Source organism: Sorex fumeus, unplaced genomic scaffold, assembly GCF_029834395.1.
Source record: "Sorex fumeus unplaced genomic scaffold, SorFum_2.1 ptg000046l, whole genome shotgun sequence".
NCBI classification, from domain to species: domain Eukaryota; kingdom Metazoa; phylum Chordata; class Mammalia; order Eulipotyphla; family Soricidae; genus Sorex; species Sorex fumeus.
The window spans coordinates 10,356,454-10,377,477 of NW_026606103.1; the positions used below are offsets into that span (position 1 = coordinate 10,356,454).

General features: G+C 39.4%; 1 protein-coding gene and 1 pseudogene across 1 annotated transcript in view; one reads left to right on the top strand and one right to left on the bottom strand.

Moving 5' to 3' along the window:
• Positions 1–21,024, bottom strand: part of NTRK2 (neurotrophic receptor tyrosine kinase 2) — a 399,384-nt gene that overhangs the window by 68,545 nt on the left and 309,815 nt on the right. The window contains exon 15 of the mRNA XM_056122541.1: positions 19,935–20,169. Coding sequence (XP_055978516.1) covers positions 19,935–20,169 — 235 coding nt within the window. The remainder of the gene's footprint in view (positions 1–19,934; positions 20,170–21,024) is intronic.
• On the top strand, positions 4,412–4,881 carry LOC130031275 (60S ribosomal protein L23a-like; annotated as a pseudogene).

The following is a 21,024-nucleotide window of genomic DNA, read 5'->3' on the forward strand; positions in this document are numbered from 1 at the left end:
AGAATTCCACTTTGTTTGTGTCCAGTGAGGGCAACAATAACAATACCTTATATACATATGCTTTTCCCTTTCTCTGATGTTTTGCAACAGCACAAATAGTAGCATATGGAACAGACTTACTCAGGCTCTTATTAAGATGGAATGTAAGGGTCAGAAAACTTGAGAAAGAACCCCTATTCCCTTCCTAGGAATGTCTTCTGACTAATTCAGAATGTTGACATTTTTGACTTCCCAGTCAAAAATGTTGTGCTTCTGAAAGACAAAGATCCTTTTTCTTCTTCCAGTCAAAAAGAGTTGGAGAAAGGATTTTGTCCTACACTGGAAGTCACTGACCTCAGTTAACTGTAAGGCCATGAAGGCAGACCTAAAAGAACTCCCATTTCATCCTTCCCACCAACCCAGGGAGAAGGGTTAGGGCTGTGCTTAGGGCAGTGAGGAGGTCCAGAGAGGGATGGAAGATATTTTGCTCCTGTGAGAATAGGGGTGCAATTAATGCCTTGCTGCATTAATAAGCTCTCACATTTCAGGAAACTGACTTTCCTGAATATCAGTCTCTCCATTATATCAAATCTCTTGTTGAAGATCATTGGGATTATTACATGAGTGAGATATAAAAGTAAGTCAATAAATAATAGTCTTTCTTAAAATACCCAACATCAGCCTTCTAAGACATCAACAGGAGTTTTTAGACCACAATGATTTCAACAATGAAGTTCAGAATTTTCAAGAAGAAATTCACCATTTGCCTTAAAAGAGCTGGGACGAATTTAACCACCTGTGGGAGGAACCAAGGAAACGTGTTGGTTTTGAATGTAGCTTACTCTGCAGTTTCACTTTGGAGGAAATATTCTAGTGCTTTGAAAACTGGTAATCAGTCCCTCTGTACGTTTGCAAAACCCAGGAAGGTTCTGAGCTGTGCAGAAAAGCTGAGCATGAGCTTCACATCCTCCTCAGCCTCTGCTGCCGTATCCCCGTCATCAGTAACATGTGAATGAACCAAATTATCTCCAGGGCTGAGGGCGTGGGCCACATAGCTGGGCCCCACCGTCAAAGGATCTTAGCGTCATGTTCTCCACCCCCTTAAGAGATGGCTGGTGCTGTCGTAGGGCTGAGAGGGAGGAAGCCAGCCTGGAAATGCCATGTAGGGAAGAAACTGTTCCATTTCAGTTTTAGGAGTCTAAAATAGCTGCTAATAAAAAGCCTTCATACTGTGACACTTCAATACAGACACCCACAAGAACGCCTTGACAAGCTGTTTGACTTCTCACAAGCCTTTTCTTGCTTTTCCTGTCACCCACACAGATGCACAGCGGTGCAGTGACAGAGAAGACCAGCAGGGGTCCGCGTGTCCTGCTGCTATACAGAAGAGGAGGGAGGCAGGACTGGCTGGTCCAGAAACCATCATGCCACTCTGAACCTTCTGCTTACTTTGTCCTCGTGTTGTCTCTGACAAAAATTATCTAGAGAGGGCCAGAATCATTTCCTTGGATGACTCGGGAGATCCTCAAATAATTCCTGATTTGCCAATTCAGAAATACCACAATTCAAGGAATCTAGCCTCTGATGGAAGGAAAGCAGGACTAGATTTTAAGATAGTGATTGAAATTCACTGTGTTTTTCCATGGGAAAAGACTGACAATCTCTTAATCACCGTGATACCTCCTTCATTAGGAAAATAATGGGTCATTGGAAAGAGAATTTTGAATAACATGTATCCTGTCTTGGAAGCTTGATAATTAAGATTTGTTACGATGCTACTTTTTGAATCTCAGATACTTTGTCCTTCACTTTCTGTAAATGTTCCTGATCAGGACAAAGAAGATCCTTAAGTCTGATTTCACAGCAGTCTCATCTAAGATATTTGTTTAAAAATATAAATTTTTCATTCTCCACTTCTCACTTTCCTTCCTTCTCCCTAAGGTACCATATCAATATATTGAAGATGAGGCTCAGTAATAAGGTTAAAACAAAATTACTCAGAGCTACTGGACTTCAGACAAGTTTGAGGTAGAAGACTAGGTCCAGATAAGGCTGCATATATCTGCTTCTATTTGAAAAAATAGATATTTGAAAAATGTCTCAGAGTCAGATATTATCACCAACTTCATGTCTGCGTGTTATTTTTGCAGAGTCCAAATTTTAGATTTAATTTTATCTTGAAAGTAGTATTCCTCAGGTTATATGAGTGTATGAAGTTCTAGTACCACCAATGGGATTATTACCTAAAGAATCTACTGCAATTTAGCACAATTATAATTGTGGCGTTTAAAAATGCCACAATTTTTAAAGACTAAGACTGATTATCATAGGAATCTCTTAGAATTGTAAAGCTTTTCATATATGGAAAAATATAACAAGCAGAAATGCTATAACTTAAATTCTTAAAAAGTTTTATGGAGAGTTTAGAGTTGAAATTAAATAATGGGTGGACTTGGAGCGATACCACATTGGGTCAGGCATTTTGCCTTGCACACAGCGAACCTGGGTTCGATTCCTTCACCCCTCTCGGAGAGCCCGGCAAGCTATGGAGAGTATCTCGCCCGCACAGCAAAGCCTGGCAACCTACCCGTGATGTATTCGATATACCAAGAATAGTAATAATAAGTCTCGCAATTTGTTGTGAGACGTTACTGGTGCCCACATCAAGCAAATCGATGAACAACGGGAGGACAGTGCAGTACAGTGCAGTGCAGTGTAGTGGACTTGGGAATGATTTTCATTCTGAAGACCAATGTTGGGTAACATCTTTACATTCAAAGACTTCCAAGAAGACTATAATGAAATCTTTAGGCAATGATAATCAGTAAGAGTCTGGCAGGTGTGAGACATTAGGAGGTCAAGTTAGAAGATACACATTCTACCAATTAATACCTGTAATCAGATCTTCTACTCTTCATTATACTTTCAGTGCTGCGTAATAGTTGCACCTATTATTCTCTTTTAAACCAAGGGAAAAATCCCATTTCTTCAGAGAAATGTCCATATTTCAGTGTATTTTGTATGCTAGAGAGATAGTGTAGAGTTTCCCTGCATGAGATCAACCCTAATTCAATTCCTAGTACCACATATGGTTCCCCAAGAAGTACCAGAATTGACCCCCGAGTGAAGAGCTGAGAAAAAAAATCTGAACATCATTTGTACATCCCCCAATGGCCCACCGCAATTCTAATAAAAACAAATTTATTTCTATTTTTGACATGTATCACACAGTTCAGTATCAGATTGATTAATTTATATGTCTTCTCTATAGAAGATTTATGGTCTTTTCTAGGGAATACATAACATCTCAGTGTCCACAGATTGAGAAGACAAGGAGAAGAATTAAATATACAATACCAACTAGGACTAATCTAGTCATTGTCTATCCAAAGTTTCTGTCCTTAACTACAATATTTCAAAAATGGAAAATAAAAAATGCAGAACATTATTAATATTCTATCCACATATCTTCTTTCACAGTCTTCTTGAACAAGTTCAAATTCTTCCTGTGGAATTTCTCAGAAGTAATAAGAAAGCTATGAAAATTTTCTCTTGCTCAATACTCACTGGAGATGGAGAAAATCTACTCTCCTACTTAAGTAGTAGTCTTGGGTGGGCAAGAAAACTTTAATTGTAGATGAATTATTAAGTAAATAAAAGTTATTTAATTTAAAGGAGTGAAACTTCACAAGCTATTCTAAAAAGGTGGTAGAATTTTTTCTTTGTTGTAGCTTAAAAGTGGTTCACTTATAGATCTTTGAAATGACACATTCTTCACTAAGAGATGTCAAATGTTTTTTCTCATATGAAACAAGAAAATTATGACTAAAATCTATGTCATACAATTATTTTCAAGATACTAGCTAATAGGTAGTGAAGGACAATGATCCTTAAGAAATGAGAAGGGTATGTGATGAGCACTTTGATAATTTGAGTTTAATTCAATAAGAGAGACAGGGAGGTGGAGAGAATTTGGGTGGAGCCCAGTAAGCATTTTAAATAGAGGAAACAGAACTGAGAATCTGAAAAGATCAAGGTAGCTAGACTGGAAATGACAGAATTCCAAAGAAGGGAGAACATTGCCCAGAGAGAGCTCAATATCTGCAGGGAGCATCTTTATATTCAGCTGAGACTAGACCTGAACAGACCTATGACCATTGAGAAAATTGAAATGGTATTAACAAGTCTTCCTAAAAACTAAAGCACATGTCTAGATAGATCAGGACCTATGCACAATCCCCTTCAAGCTTTTTCAGGAAATTGAAGAAACAGAAATTCCCAGTTTCTCTGAGGCAAATATCACTCTTATAGCAAAAAGCAGACAGAGACACCACAAAAAAGAAAATTACAGGCTGATATCCCTGATGAACACGAGGCAAAGATACTCAATAAAATACTAGCAAAAGAATCCAACAACTCCCTTTTTACAAAGATGGCGCCGAAGGCCAAGAAGGAAACCCCTGCCCCTCCCAAAGTTGAAGCCAAAGCCAAAACTTTGAAGGCCAAGAAAGCAGTGCTGAAAGGCATCCAAAGCCAGAAAAAAAAAAGAGATTTGCACGTCACACACTTTCAGAAGATCCAAAATGCTGCAGCTGAGAAGGCAACCCAAATACCCTCGAAAGAGTGCCCCGGAGAAACAAGCTTGACCATTATGTCATCATCAAGTATCTTCTGATGACTGAGTCAGCCATGAAGAAGATAGAAGATAACAACACACTTGGGTTCATTGTGGATGTCACGGCCAACAAGCACCAGATTAAACAGGTTGTGAAGAAGCTCTATGACATTAATGTAGCCAAGGTCAACACCCTGATTAGACCTGATGCAGAGAAAAAGGCATATGTTCAGTTGGCTCTTGATTATAACGCCTTGGATGTTGCCAACAAAATTGGGATCATCTAAACAGTCCAGCTGACTAATCCTAAATACAAGTTCTTTTCCACCAAAAAAAAATTCCAACAACTAATAAAAAAGATTATACACAAAGTAGGATGCAAGAATGGTTTAACATTGGCAAGTCAATCAACATAATACATCATATCAATAAGAGAAATTATAAAACTATATGATAATATCTATAGATGAATAAAAAGCATGCGACAGGGGCCAGCATCTGTTCATCATAAAAACTCAACAAAATGGGAATTGAAGGGATTTTTTTCAATGTAATCAAAACCATCTACCACAAGTCCACAGCAAGCATTGTCCTCAATGGGGAAAAACTAAAACCATTCTCCCTAAGATTGGACACAATACACGGTTGCCCACTCTCGTCATTTCTATTCAAAATAGTACTTGAGGTACTTGCCATAGCTATTAGGCAAGATAAAAATTCAAAGGCATCCAGATAGAAAAAGAAGTCAAGCTCTCACTAATTGCAGATGAGATGCTAAGAAAATCCTATAGACTCTACCAAAAAGCTTCTAGAAACAATAGATTTATATAGTAGGGTGGTAGGCTACAAAATCAATACCCAGAAGTTCATAGCTCTCTTATATTCAAATAATAAAAAAGAAAGAGACATTTAAAAAATAATCCCATTCACAATTGTTCCTAAGAAAATCAAGTACCTTGGAAACACTTTAACGAAGGAGGTAAAGGACCTATACAAAGAAAACTACAAAACACTACTTCAAGAAATAAAAGAGGACACAAGAAAATGTAAACACATCCCCTACTCATGGATTGGGAGAATTAACTGTCAAAATGGCAATACTCCAAAAAGTATTATATAGATTCAATGCAGTCCTTATAAACATACCCATAACTTTTTTCAAATAAATATACCAAACACTCCTGAACTTTATATGGAACAATAAACTACCACAAAGAGCTAAAGCAATCCTTGGGTAGATGGGAGGCATCACCTTCCCCAAGTTCAAATTCTGCTGAAAGGCTATAGTAATTAAAACAACATGGTTTTGAAACAAACACATACCTGAAGACCAATGGAATAGAGTTCAATATCCTGATTCAGACCCTCAAATATATGAACATTTAATCTTTAATAAGGGAGCAAGAAGTATGAAGTGGAGGAAGGACAGCTACATGTAAAAATGTTAACTTACAGCTTTTTATAAAGCCATGCATAAAAGTCAGATCAAAGTGGGTTAAAAACCTCAATATCAGACCTAGATCCACAAGGTACATGGAAAAAAACTTTGATAAAACCCTCCTGACATTGACACTCAAGGAATCTTCAAAGATGAAACACAACCAATAAAGCAAAAGAAAGCAAAGATAAATAAAAGGGACTACATGAAGCTAAGAAGCTTCTGCACGTCAAAACATGGTGTATAATATAAAAAGATAGCCCGAAGAATGTGAAAAATTATTTACCCAATTCCTATTTGATAAAGAATTAATATCAAAATTATATAGAACACTGAAAATTATATAGGACCACATTTGCAACCGCACGACCTCTTATAGTCTAGCCCACTAATGTACCTAAAGGAGAACACATGTGTTTGGTTTCTAACACACTTGATTGTATTCTCTAATATACATTCTCTTTCCCTCTCAGAGATCCCGACAAGCTACCGAGAATATCCTGCCTGCACAGCAGAGCCTGGCAAGCTTCCCGTGGCATATTCAATATGCCCAAAACAGTAACAATAACGGGTCTCATCCCCCTGACCCTGAAAGAGTCTTGAAAGAGCCTCCACAATGAGACCCGTTATTGATACTGTTGGGAAGGACAAGTAAGAAAAGGCAGCTAAAATCTCAGGGCTGGGATGAATGGAGATGTTACTGGCTCCCGCTCAAATAAATCAATGAACAATGGGATGACAGTGATACAGTGATACAGTGATAGGACACTGAACATCCAACCCCATCAAAAAATGGGAAAAGCATGCTAAAAGTAGTCTATAGACCAGACATGATTGACATTCAATGCCTCTCTTGCAAAACACAGTACCCAAAAGAAGAGAGAGAGAACAAGGGGGAATGCCCTGCCCCAGAGGCAGGGTGGGACGGGGGGGATGGGGGTAGGAGGGATGCTGGGACCAGTGGTGGTGGAGGATGGGCAATGGTGGAGGGATGGGTACTTGATCATTGTATAACTGAAACCCAAGCACAAAAATTTTATAAGTCTATAACTGTACCTCATGGTGTTTCACTAATAAAAATTTTAAAAAATGGGGAAAGGAATTGAACAGAAATTTCCTCAAAAAAAAAATTCAAGTGAACAAAAGGCACATGAAAAAAATTCCCTACATCACTAATCATTAGGGAGATGCAAATCCAAACAACAAGACATCATCTTATGCCACAGAGACTGGCACACATCCAGAGGAACCAGAGCAACCAGTGCAGGGAGGAGAAAGGGACTCTCATTCATTGTCAGTAGGAATGCCAACTTGTTCAGCCTTTTTAAAAATCAATATGGACATTCTTCAATAAACTGGAAATTGAGTTCCTATTTGACCCAGCAATTGTACTTCTGGGAATATGTCCTGGGGGTCCAAAAACACATAGCGGAAGCATCATTTGCACATTGATGTTCATTACAGCACTGTTCACAATAGCCAGAATCTGGAAACAACCTGACTATCAACAACAGATGACTGGATAAAGAAACTATGGCACATCTACACAAAGGAATACTATGCAGGTACTAGGAAGAATGAAGTCATGACATTTGCTTACTAATGAATTGACAAGGAGAGTATCATGTTGAGTGAAATGAGTCAGAAGAAGAGGGACAGATATAGAATGACTGAATTCATTTGTGGGACACAATATACATATTTTGTAAATATACATATTTTGTAAAATATACATATAAATATACACACAAAATATACATATTTTGTAAATATGTATATCACTGTGATTCTATTAAAATAAAAGTAAAGTAAAGGCCCTCCCGTTGATCGTCGATTTGCTCGAGCGGGCCCAGTAACGTCTCCATTGGAGACTTTGTTGTTACTGTGTCTGGCATATCTATTAAAATACATTTTAAAAATAATTTGAAAAATTGCCCATAATTAAACATAAAAATCAATGAGCAGAAATTGATCTAGAATTTACCCACATTTGAATTATAACAAAACAAGCAATGCGAGATGATAAATTGTGAGATGGTAATACAAAAAACTAAACATTATAGAAGAAAAGATTATGAAATCTAAATACAGAGTTATAGATCTGATCCAAACAGATGCCCATAAAGGAAAATACTCCAATGATAGGAAAAAGATCTCACTGAAAAACAAGATAGCTTTTAAGTCCTTAGTAGATAAGAAAGGGTTGAATAAATAACCAAATAACCCCAGAGTATCCTGCCTGCAGGGGGCGGGTTAGGAGCTTTCAAAGTGTTAAAAATTAAAAATCCAGAAATGCAAGAAATCCAATCAACTCAAGTACAAGAAATATAAATAAAACTATGCAAGGCACATTATAATCAAAGTATTCAAAATTTCTAAGAAAGAGAAAATGTTAAGCATTTAGAGAAAAAATATTTTAAGAAACAATGATCTTTTCTTAAAATTTTTCATTACTTTTATTTTTTAACAATTTTCTTTGCCAAATTTACTGTACTCAACAATCTTTAAGGGAAGCTGCTCACTGCAGGTAAAGAAGAAAGGTTATAAATGTATGAAAGATGAGTATAGCACATGTATTTCTTTGCTTATCCCAAAGTGATTTGATTCTGTTTCCTGTAGCAGAGTCAAATTTTATCTAACTCTTGATAACAGGACAGTGGTCTCTACAAGTGAGTTGAGCACTCAGTCTTGATCCATGTGTGACAGTGAAATATAAGGAGGCGAATATTGTCTACACAGAGTTCTTGAATTTTTTGGAAAACTTATGGTATTTAATTCCTGATGAGAATATTTCTTGAGGGGAATTTCTGCTTGTGGAGAAACTATCTATTTTTGTGGCCATCTGACTCCCTCCATGCTCCAATTGTAGTACTAATGTTTAGAGTTCCAATAGCTATCTTGGAGTTATAAAAACAAGATTGAGGGCATCTAAAGCCCAACCCATAGTTTTCACATGGAAAGCCTCTGTCCCAATCAGAAATTTCTCACCTTGAAACTTCTTATATTATGAGCAATGTAAGCTCCCCACTGGGTTAGTCCATGACCAGAAGCATATTTCAGATAAATGCGATCATGTCTGATATAATCAGAAAATCGAAAAAGGAAATCACAAATATGAACCGGTGGCTTTTTTTGTTTTTTATTTGTATATTTGGGGGACCTTGCCCAGGGATGCTTAGGGCTTACTCCGATTCTACACTCAGGGATAGAGTTGAGTCAGGCAGACTTTGGAGACCATATGGGGTGCCAGGGATCAAACCCAGAATCTGCCACATGCAATGCAAGCTCTGTACCTGCTGTACAATCCCTCTGACCCCTGATCCTGTGCTCTTAGGAACCCAGCCTCATTGCTTTCTTTTGTAGTCTTTGTTGCTACCTTTCTTTTCTAAAAGTATTCTGATCTGAATGACCATTAAATGTGGAACGTCAGAGGTCTGACTGATGCTTTCCAAAATGGAAGAGATGGACGAAGCTATCTCTTAGCACTTAGATGTGTAAATTCTCCTGGTACATTGAATTCAATAAACTATATCCCACCTTCATTCCCAGTGCACCCCAAGGCATGCTTAATTTCCACACTTAGTAATTCTGTGTATAAGTGCTAGTGGATTGATTAGTGATATCATGAGTATGGGACTCACTCAGAAGAAATAGGGAAATCAGGGTCATTTACTCCATTTCCTGTAAATATTCTTCCTACTTGGAAAATAGATTGGGACCACAGGCCTGGAAAAAGGAAGTACAGGCAGCAAGTTGAATTTGGACATTTTCTAAAATTCTTTTTTAAAGTTTACAAAGCTAAGTAGTAAATTGCAGGCTTTAAAGAGTTCTTCAGAAGGAAAAGAGATTGTTTCCCTCTATGGCTTGTATTACTTTCATTGACCAAGTCCACTCATAGCTCTGGGGTCTAATTCTAGAGACGGTCTTCTAGGCCAAACATGTTTGGAAGTGAAATTTAGAGATCTACTTTATGGATCTATTTTCATAAAGAATGCAATATAACATATCTGGGTAAAATCCCTTATCAATCCCTTACTGCCAAAATGACCAAACCCAAAGCTTTTGGCATTAGCAAAAAGTTCACTGAGAAATCTGATAGTAGCCTTAACAGCTTACTTTGCTAGCCTCAGATGCATGCAAAGGAGCCTTCATTTTCTGGCCACACATTATGGTACTTACACTGTCATCTTTTTACATATGCTACTTCCTGTGCCAGAAGTGCGTCCCTCCCCTCTTGGCCCAGGGCCTTCTTGCTGATAGAACAAGTTGGTGCTCATATCTTAAATACCAATTCAAATGTCATGTTTCTGTGAACCCTACTCTGATTTCCCAAAGTAGGCTGGTGGCTTCCTATTTAGTGTTTCCAGTTTACATTCCTATTATATCTATCACATTATATTGAAATGTCTTTGAACTCTTCCCAGTCACAAATTATGCCTTTAATGAAAGAAATAATACCGAGAACACAGAACTAATTTCACAAATGTGTGTTGAATAAATAAATACTTGCATGAATAAATGAATGGATGAATTAAAGGACATTAATAATCTGTTAAAACTTCAAAGCATATGTAACATTTTCTTAGGAAGGCATGAGTATAAACTAAACCTAATTTAGAATCTTGAAACAATTTATGTAAATCTAGTTAATTATAGAAATACTCTGAAGTTAATGTTCTGATTTTCTCCCTGACAGACAGGTTCATCTAACTGTGCTCTAAGTGCGATATGAAGCATAAATTAAATGTGATACTGCAAAATAAATAATCCTTTATGGTTCTGAGAACACTTTAATCAAAAGAATCCAAACAGAAAAAAATCTATAATCATTCATATGAAGGGGAAGCACTTCTGGCATTATACATTAAGGGATAGAATAAAATGGTAGATGAAAAAAAGAGCCAGTGTCACTGAGGAGACTTCTTTCAGGAAGGAATTGTGTTGCTATGCTTTGTTCTAGGGCTCTAGAAAGAGTACAACAATGAATGTTTTGCACTTTAGCTTGAAAGCAAACAAGATTTAGCTCCAGCCTATCTACATAAAAAATTATCTAAGATAATGATTATTTTCTATCCATAGATTTACCTTTTGAACTCTTCAGACCCAGGTCTGTTTACAAACCTAAGGATCTTCTGAATTAATCTACAAAACTAGAAAAAATAAACCCCTTGAATTGGCCTATAGTGATCAATAGTATTGATGACCTACTAATACATGCTGTACACTTTGCCATCTTTGTAGAACCAAGGGTTCTGCATGTCTCATCTGCCTATATCTTAGTAAGAAGACACTGGGATTTGAATGACTTTCTTAATGCTATATTATCATACCAGAGTATATGAAATATCTAAGGATTACAGATTTGGGAGAAATTGCTTTACTTGGAGGAAATTAAGGAATGAGGTAAAAGTGAAGGTTTTGGTTAAAAATTAGCAGGCATTCACCAGAGATGGATTGTAACTCCTCAGAGGAGAAATCAAATTGAAACTTTATACAAAATACAACATATTTGTAGAATTCAGATCAGCTACCTATTATCTATCTATCCTTTCTCATTTATTGATCAATTTTTCTTATTCAGCCAATTAACCAGATCACCAGCCAATCATTCATTCATTTATCTACCAATCTTTCCAGAAATGATTAAATTACATAAAAATATGCCTTAACATACAAAAAAATCACAGGTGCCCAAAGTCAATAGAAACTAAGAATTGATCCTCATTCAGAAGTTTACCATAGCAGGGTGATGGTGGAAAAACAGGGGGGAAAGACACCCTGTTACCAGGTACAAGGGTAGAGCAAAGCAGACAATCTGGCAAGAGTGTGGTACCTCAATGGTTTACACATGAAACCCTGCCATTAGCAGTATTGGAAACCACAGTGCCTAAAATAAAATGAAAAGTCAAAACAAAATCCTTAAGAAATAAACAACTTTTTAATGAACAGGGCATTAAAGTTAAATCTGGATTATTTCTCATGTTGTCATATTTTTTTCTTTATTTTATCACCCCTTTTAATCCAGGGCTCCCTTCACTCCCTCTCCCCCCTTCTTCCTTCCTTCCTTCCTTCCTTCCTTCCTTCCTTCCTTCCTTCCTTCCTTCCTTCCTTCCTTCTTTCCCTCCCTCCCTCCCTCCCTTCCTTCCTTCTTCCCTTCCTTCCATCCTTTCTTCCTTTCTTCCTTCCTTTCTTTTTTCTTTCTTCTTTCTTTTTCTTTCTTTCTTTCCTCCTGTAGCCAACAGTGCCAACCAAGACTTACTCCTGGCTCTACACTCAGGGATCATTCCTGATGGTGCTCAGAGGACCAGTTGTGGTTGGTGAGCCATGAGTAAGAGTCATGTCCCCTACTCAATGTACTATCCTTCTGCCTTTTTAGTTAATCCTTTTGCTATTTTTTTATCAACTGATTTTGTTACAGACTATCTTTCTTTTCTCTCACCAGTAAAACTGATATTGAATATCTAAAGATTATTTCTTGGACTTTGCTACTGATACCACTTTCATACTTTAGAGATTCTAAGCAATACTCTTTGCTTAGCTAAGTTGCAATCATTTGTTACTTTCAATTTCCACTATAAATCAATGTGCCTACTCAATTTCCTTTTCTCTTCTTCTTAAGGCAAAAATAATTAAAGGATAGAATTTCCTAACATCCACTGCCACCAATAAAGTGTACCCAAGGGAGCACAAGATTTAAAAGCTAGGATTTCAGATGTTTAGAACTCTCTACTTACCAGTAGATCACATTCATTTTAAGCACATGTTGAGCCCAAACAGAGAAAACCACCAAAGTGCACATTTAAAAAATGTTCAGAGTCACCATGTGGCATAGTAATGATCAAGTGGGGTGAGCTACTAGGTCTCTGACAAGCAGAATGTGACAGAAATCTGGTTTAGATGTTTCCTAAATGTCAAATTTTGCCAGTGGAGAAAAGGAATAAACACAAAATAAAAGACTCTTACTGCAGAGCTGCTAATTAAAACAATTCAGAGAACATAAATGCTAGAGTAATTCTGGAGACCCACCATATCAGGCTGGTTTCAATGCAAATGTAGCTTTTCCTTTTCTCCCTTCACTGGGAAGATATAATTAGCTCAGCTGCAGCAGGGTGGAGCCTGGAGGCAGTCATTTCCTGGGACGGCAGCTTTCCTAGGATGGAAGAACAGCTGCCACCCACCCCTTCTGACACAAATTCCACTGAGCTGTGACCTGCCTGCTTGCAAGCACTAGGAGCAGGAAACTCAGTACTGGGGCCTAAGGAGTAGGTTGGTTAAAGTGGGCAGATGGGATGGGCAGTTTAAGGAACCTTTCAGCCTAGAATCCTGGGACCCCAAGCTGAATGTTGTCTCTGGCTAGGAGTTCTGTAACTGCTTCATCTCCTCTCCTACTCCCAGAAGAATCTCCCTTTGCCAAAGCACAGTACACACATTTTTGCCCCCATACTAAATCCTGTAGATATGTAAAAGGCTAGCTTAGAGAGATTAAGATAGTTAGGCATCTGGCCAAAAAGAATGTTGTTCTTCCTCCTCTGATGATTATGAATTCTAAGCAATATTGTACGTGGAGGATAGTCAGGTTCTCAGTCTATGAGGCTGTGAGCCGCTGACAACCCACTATTTTTTCTCTCTTATTTCTTCTCGTTTTTTTTCTTTTTTTTGCTTTTTGAGTCACACCCCACGATGCACAGCGGTCATTCCTGACTCTTCACTCAGAAATTACTCCTGGCGGTGCTCAGAGGAACATATGGGATGCTGGGAATAGAACCTGGGTCAACCACATGCAAGGCGAACAAACCGCCCTGCCCACTATACTATCGCTTCAGCTCCTCTTCTCTTTTTCTTAATCCTTCTGGTGTCCCTGCTTTAGGCCTGTTCACCAGGGCCACCCTGGATGCCTATGAGACTAGATTTTGTTAAGAGTCATGTTAGAAATGTTACTCTTCAGTCTGTTGATTCTAGTCCAATCACTATTCCTCCGTACAAAATAACCATGGCCAACACAAAATTCAACTGCCATTATTATGACAGAAGGGAGAGTTGACATTTGAGATGATAGTCCACAGCAGCTAAAGCAGCCTCATGCCCCAGAGACTGATGCAGGTTGTTGAATAAGAGAAGGGATGAGTAAGGAAGAAAACTACTAAGACACTCAATAGAAATCCCAAGCTAGTAGCATTCCCATTCCCCAGCTTCTATGATAGAAGAGATAAGACACACAGGGAGAGAGAGAATATTAGTGCTATTCATATAAATGACCCAACAGATGGATAATAAATATAAAAAGCAATTGTGGTTGGAGACATAACCCACCTCAAGGGGCATTGCAGTTTACATGCAAAAGTGAAACCACCAGGAGTGATCCTTGAGTACAGAGTCAGGTAGAAGCCTTGAGCACTGTGGGGTGTGGCCCCCAAACATAAAATTTTCTTAAAATTGAGGTGACATGGTTAAAATAGTGCTAGTGTTTATGCTTTTGGTGTAAAACTTAATTGCACCTACTCTACAATTAGAGTGCCAAAGAACCTTTACCATGTCTTCATGTCACTTCTAGTCTAACACTTTCCTCTCCATTCCCAGGCCTCTCCCCACCTCAGTTCTCTTGTCAAAGCCCATGGTTTTCATTGGATACTTTCTTTAATTACGTAGCTTTAAAAATAGTCTATATCAAGGGCTTGAAGAGAAGTGGGTTTTGAGATACTGGTGGCAGAAATGAATAAACTGGTGGTGGGTGTGGTATTAGAATGATGTATGCAGGAAACAAGCATCAACAGTATTGCAAATCACAGTGCCTTAATAAATTTTATATAGAGAAGAAGAACCTTTATTAACAGACCAGAAGCAACCAGTGGCGATGAGGGTGTTGTGAGAAATGAACAGTCATTTACTGTTGGTGAAATCTTCATCTGACTCAGCTGCTATGGAGAACAGTACAGAGACTTCCCAAGAAGTTAAACACAGTTTCCCTTTGACCCAGGGATTCTATGTATTGGCCTCTACCCCAAGAACATATAAGCATCAGTTTTAAGCCGATTCATGTATACCTCTATTCCCTGCAGCATTATTTACAATACCCAAGATTCAGATACAAGCCAAACATCCAATAATAGTTGAATGGATCTCTCTCTGTCTTTCATTCTCTCTCTCTCTCTCTCTCACACACACACATACACACAGAGCTGCTACTAAACTATGACAAAAGATGAAACCTTGTTTTCATCTTTCATAAGGTATCATAGTAAGATAAATAAGAGGTAAAATAACAAATATCAGAAAATCTCACTCACTTTTTAATTCTTACATAATCATATATAATACTGATTATATATGATCTTCTGCCTCTGTGTGCAAAGATTTTTAATTAACATGATATCAATATACTGAGGCATAAACCTATAAGTGGAATGTTGGGATTACAGGATAACTGTGTCTTGAATATTTTGAGGAACTGCTAAACTGTATTGCAAAATAGTGTTACCCTGTCAGTTAATAGCTTGGAGAGATTGTATGAACCTTTAAGTTTTTCTAAATTTCTGTTATCACTTGTTATTCTCTAGCTGTGTGCTATAGTCATCCCACAAAGAGTATTGGTATCTCACTCTGGTTTTGACGTAGCATTTCACGAGTGATTAATGCCCGTGAGCATGACCATGTCTCCATATTCTATTCAAATTACTTGCCTAGATCTTATTGAGAATTCTCTTATTGATGAACTTCTCTATCTTTCACTTTGATATTTTTTTAGTGACAGTAGAATAGAACGTTGGGTTCTGCGTACTTTGATCTGACTTTGAACATAAAACATAACTTTATTGATTTGAATAGTGATAATCTGAACACATTTATTAAGCATTTACTTTGTTTTAGCTGTCGATAATTCCATATTAATGTCTAGCTATAGAGAAAGTAGATGTTTGGTTTACAATTTTTTTCTCTTCAGCTTTCCACAAAATAAGAGAATATTTTCCTTGGGGAATAATCTATATGTAATTTTTTTTCTCCTGAGATAAGGAAATACCCCACTTCCCTGGCTTGTCCAATAGTAAGTTAAAACTTCTATGGTTTAGATATTAAAACAACTTTGTTATGTTACTTAGACCAAGTAATAAAAAGCTTCACACCTGTTTATTTAGGGCAGTGCTCAGGGGATGCACTCAGAGACCCTTAGGGAAGTATGGAGTCAGGATTGGAGTGACCCCCCCCCCACACACACACACAGTGAAGCACACACTAGCCCTCTAGGCTATTCCCCAGGTCCCCAGGAAACTCCATTTTCAACACTCAAGTTTTGTGTTTCCTACAAATAAATCTCTGAGAACTCTTTTCAGCTTGTTCACCTCATTTCTTCCTGTGATAGAAAATGTGAATACTTACCAAACTGACAAAAAAAATTCACAATCACTGAAGACAATTCTGGAAGATAATGTGTACATTTTCTTAAACAATTGCAGAAAAGCTGATTTGTCTAAAGAGTATGGAAAATGATTTAAGAAGCTTCCTCCTTAAAAATACATCAAAAAGAAAGGAAAGGTGACAACAAACATTTGTTTATGTTACCAATGCTCAGTTTATTTATACTTCTTAGGCCCTTAGGCTGACCATACTCCATGCCGGGCTGTGGGGCGGGTGGGAGCCCTCTCCACCCCAAGGGACCCAGCCCCAGCAGCTGACCTCTACTACCCAACCACCACCATACTCCAGGCTGCTTTCCAGACACATTATAAGACACTTCCTACCCATTTTCCACAATTACTACACCATATCTGGTGGGGTTCAGACAGTAGGCAACAAATCATAGCAAGAAATATATACCTCTAGGAGAGCCCACCAAACTACCGAGAGTATCCTGCCCACATGGGCAGAGCCTGACAAGCTTCCCGTGGTGTATTCGATATGCCAAATACAATATCAACAACAGGTCTCATTCCCCTGACCATTAAGCAGCCTCCAATAATTGAGAAAAGACAAGTAAGAAGAGGCTGCTAAAATCTCAGGGCTGGGAGGAATAGAGATGTTATTGGTGCCCGCTCGAGAATTCGGCAATCAATGGGATGACTGTGATACAGGCCCTTAGGCTAAATACTTGCAGCATCACGAATCACGAATCAGGATCATCCTGTTATTCATCGATTGCCTCGAGCAGGCCCCAGTAACGTCTCCTTCATCCTAGCCCTGAGATTATATTCAAGGCTCTTTAGGAGAATGAGACCCATCATTGTTACTGGTATTTGGCATATTGGGTACACTATGGGGAGATTGCCAGACTTCGCCATGTGGGCAGGCTACATTCGGTAGCCTGCCAGTTTGTCCAAAGTAGGAATGAGATAATAAGATGTCATAATAAGATGTCACACCCACCAACTGGCCCCCTGGCGCCATGCAATCCCATCAATGGCCTTGACCCAGAGACTATAAAAACCAGCTCCCGGAAGAGAACAGTGCAGTCTCCTGCCCCTGCGCCTGGCAGCCCTCGCTGGGGCCCCTTGGAGTGGAGCGGGTTGAGCTTTCCTCCCTGCCAGGGCTCCAGCAGCCAAAGACCTCCAGGACCAGCCACCACCATGCTGAGACCACTCTCCGCACACATGAAGGTACTGGCAGAGGGACAAAGTCATGCGGGTCCCGGGGCCGAGATCTCCAAGCCTACTCGGATTGGGGCCGGGCATCCTCAACCCAGATCCTCCAAATTCCAGTAGGAGGGGGTCACACCCACCAACTGGCCCCCCGGCGCCATGTAATCCCATCAACGGCCAAGACCCAGAGACTATAAAAACCAGCTCCCAGAACCGCGCGGCCGCGAATGCAGCACTTGCAGCATATTTATTCCTTTCCTTTTTATATTCTTTTATAGTCTTCCCACTGAAAAAAGTAACAAAGAAAATCAGAGCGTTTGTGGTGATCCAACACCATTCCCAATCTTCCCTTTAGACTATCATGACTTCAGGTTTCAAAACATAGTCCTTTTCTCTCATAGCCAAGTTCCAAAATTTCTGTTAACAAATCAAATAGCCCAAGGGCCCCAATTCTGAAGCAAGAGGTCTGGGATTTTAATGACTCTTCTAACTCTAACCATCAGTGCTTTTAGGGTGGACTCTGGCTGAAACCCCGCAGGTACAGACAGAATAAAGTCTGTTAGATCACACCAAGACAGTCATCAGTTACTCCATTGTCAACTGAGACATTCTGAGTGGGATTTGCCAAGTCTAGCACACTGCTATTTATAGGAATATGCTGATCTGAGGTCAAGCCTCCAAGCTCCAGATATAATTTTTACAAATCAAATTCAAACCTCAAAAATCTTTAATCTCATACCCACCAGGAATTCTCCCTCTGCCTTCATTCTGCACCTTAACCCAGTTCCCTGAGGTGTTCTTGGGAGAATTATCATGCTCTCTGAGAGAATGTGAAATGTGATGTACAGTAACTTCAGAGAGATATAGAAAAAGCACATTGGGCACTGTGGACTGGATTGTGTTCCTTCAAAATTCATACATAGAAACATTAACCTCCAGTATCTCACATATAGCTTTTTTTAAAAAATAGTTTCTCTAAGGGGGTAATTATGTTACTGTGAGACTATTTGGGTATTTTCTAATCCAATTTGGTTGTTGCCTTATAAGGAGAGGAAGGTCTTGTTTGTCTGCTGTTATGGTAGCTATCCTACAAAAAGTGATCATTTTCAAGGGGACTAGGGTCAACTCTCAATCATATATTGCTCAGAGATGTCAGTCAGATGAGAAACCATCAGGGCCACATAGTGCTGGGAATTGAATGCAAAGCCTTCACATGGCAGGTGGCATGTATGTGTTCTGCCACTTGAGCTATTTCCTTGACTCTAAGAAAAAATGTTATACTGAGACACACTAGAAATGCCAGAACACAGGAAAAAGAATGGATGAAAACTCAACTAATTGCTCTCTACTGGCCAAAGGGGGAACGCTAAGAACAAGTCAGGCCTACCCACGTCATCTCAGAAGTTTTTAAAAAAATTTTCATTGGTGAATCACTATGGGGTACAGTTACAGACTTACAAACTTTCGTGCTTGCATTTCAGTCATACAATGGTCGAGTACCTATCCCTCCACCAGTGCCCATTTTCCACCACCAACGGTTTCAGCATCCCTCCCACCTACCCTGTCCCATACCCTTCACCCCATCCTGCCTCTGTGGCAGGGTATTCCCTTTTATTCTCTCTCTCCTTTTGGGTGTTGTGGTTTGCAGTAGAGGTATTAAGTGGCCATTATGTTTGGTCTATAGTCTACTTTCAGCCCCCATCCCATCCTGAACGGGCCCTCCTAGCACCCTTTACTTTGTGGTCCTTTCTCTACCTGAGCTGCCTTTTCCCCCCAGCATGTGAGGATGGCTTCTAAGCTGTGGAGTAATCCTCCTGGTACTTATCTCTACTGTTCTTAGGTGTTAATTTCCCATTCTGTTACTTTATATTCCACAAATGAGTGCAATCTTTCTATGTCTGTCCCTCTCTTTCTGACTCATTTCACTTAACATGATACTTTCTATGATGATCCACTATGCAAATTTCATGACTTCATCTTTTTCTAATGGCTGCATAGTATTCCATCGTGTAGATGTACCAAAGTTTCTTTAACCAGTCATTTGTTTTCGGGCACTTAATTTTTTTTTCCAGATTCTGGCTATTGTAAACAGTGCTGCATTGAACAGAGAAGTGCAGATGTGATTTCTACTATACTTTTTTGCATCTCTGGGATATATTCCCAGAAGTTGTATTGCTTATCTCAGACTTTTAGCCTGAAGGACTGTGAGAAAATTTGATTCTGTTTTTAAAGCCTGTTAGTAACATGATGACTTCCACTGCAGTTGTGCAGATTGATACAGTGAGAGACTCCACAGGAAAAAGGCTCCTGAGTATGCCGAGGACACATTACTCACCCTGTAGTAGTCAGTGCTGTACACATCCCGGGACATGCCAAAGTCCCCAATTTTCACCAGTAGGTTCTCCCCGACCAGGCAGTTCCGGGTGGCCAGGTCTCGGTGTACAAAGTGCTGGGATGCCAGGTAGACCATGCCAGCGGCGATCTGCTGGGCAATGTGCAGCATCTGAGACTGAGTCAGCTCTGTTGGGGGGTTGCCCTCAGCCATGAGCACAGCGTCAGGTCCATGCGCCCTGGAAAGAAGTGAACAACAGAAGTTGCTGTTGAAGTTTGGGTCTCACTTCATGGGTATAGTGATGCCAAAATGTTGTCAGACTAAGACAGAGAATAGAGAGATGCTTTGCCCACAGCTGAACCTTGAAACATGTTGACTTCATTTACAGAGTTTAGAATACCCAGGCCCCATGGGTCTGCATGTTGACCCCCTGAATACACAGACAGGCACATATTTTAGGTGTTCTGGAATATGCTGCAGGTTGTCAAGCATTGGTCAATGTCCCTGGCCCTGAGAAGCTGTTAATGTCTGTTTCTTAAAAAAAAAAGTAATAATAATCCAAAAGCAAACCATGGGGGTGGGGTCGAGTTGGGCTCTCCTAAAGGGACAAGGTATAATGTCATTCCAGCAAGCTAAATGCTCCTCTCAGATCTTGCAGCCCTCCAGAGCTGACACCCTGTTCCCCATGCTCCCCAACCCCCCAATCCCTGGACAGCCCTTTCCCACCTGTTCTTTGACAGTCTGTTTTCCAACCTACTTCTCTATCATTTAAGCTCAATTTAGTCAAAATCTGAGGGCAACCTTCGCCCGGAAATTGCCCCCTGCCTGCTTGACTCCCCTTCTAGGTCCCACCACTTCTAGGTCCCACCACTTCTAGGTCCATGCCACATAGGAGAATGCTTGTGGATCGCCACACATTTATTCCCTTAAGGGGATGATTTTATTCTGTACACATCAGAAGGAATGGTATTGCCCATCACCTTTTCCTTCTAACTATACTCTAGTCTTTTCCCAGCAGTGTGGGGACTTTTGCATCACAGGGGAATATGCTCTTCCTAGAGAGATAAGCATCTCCATCTCCTATAGTACCTGC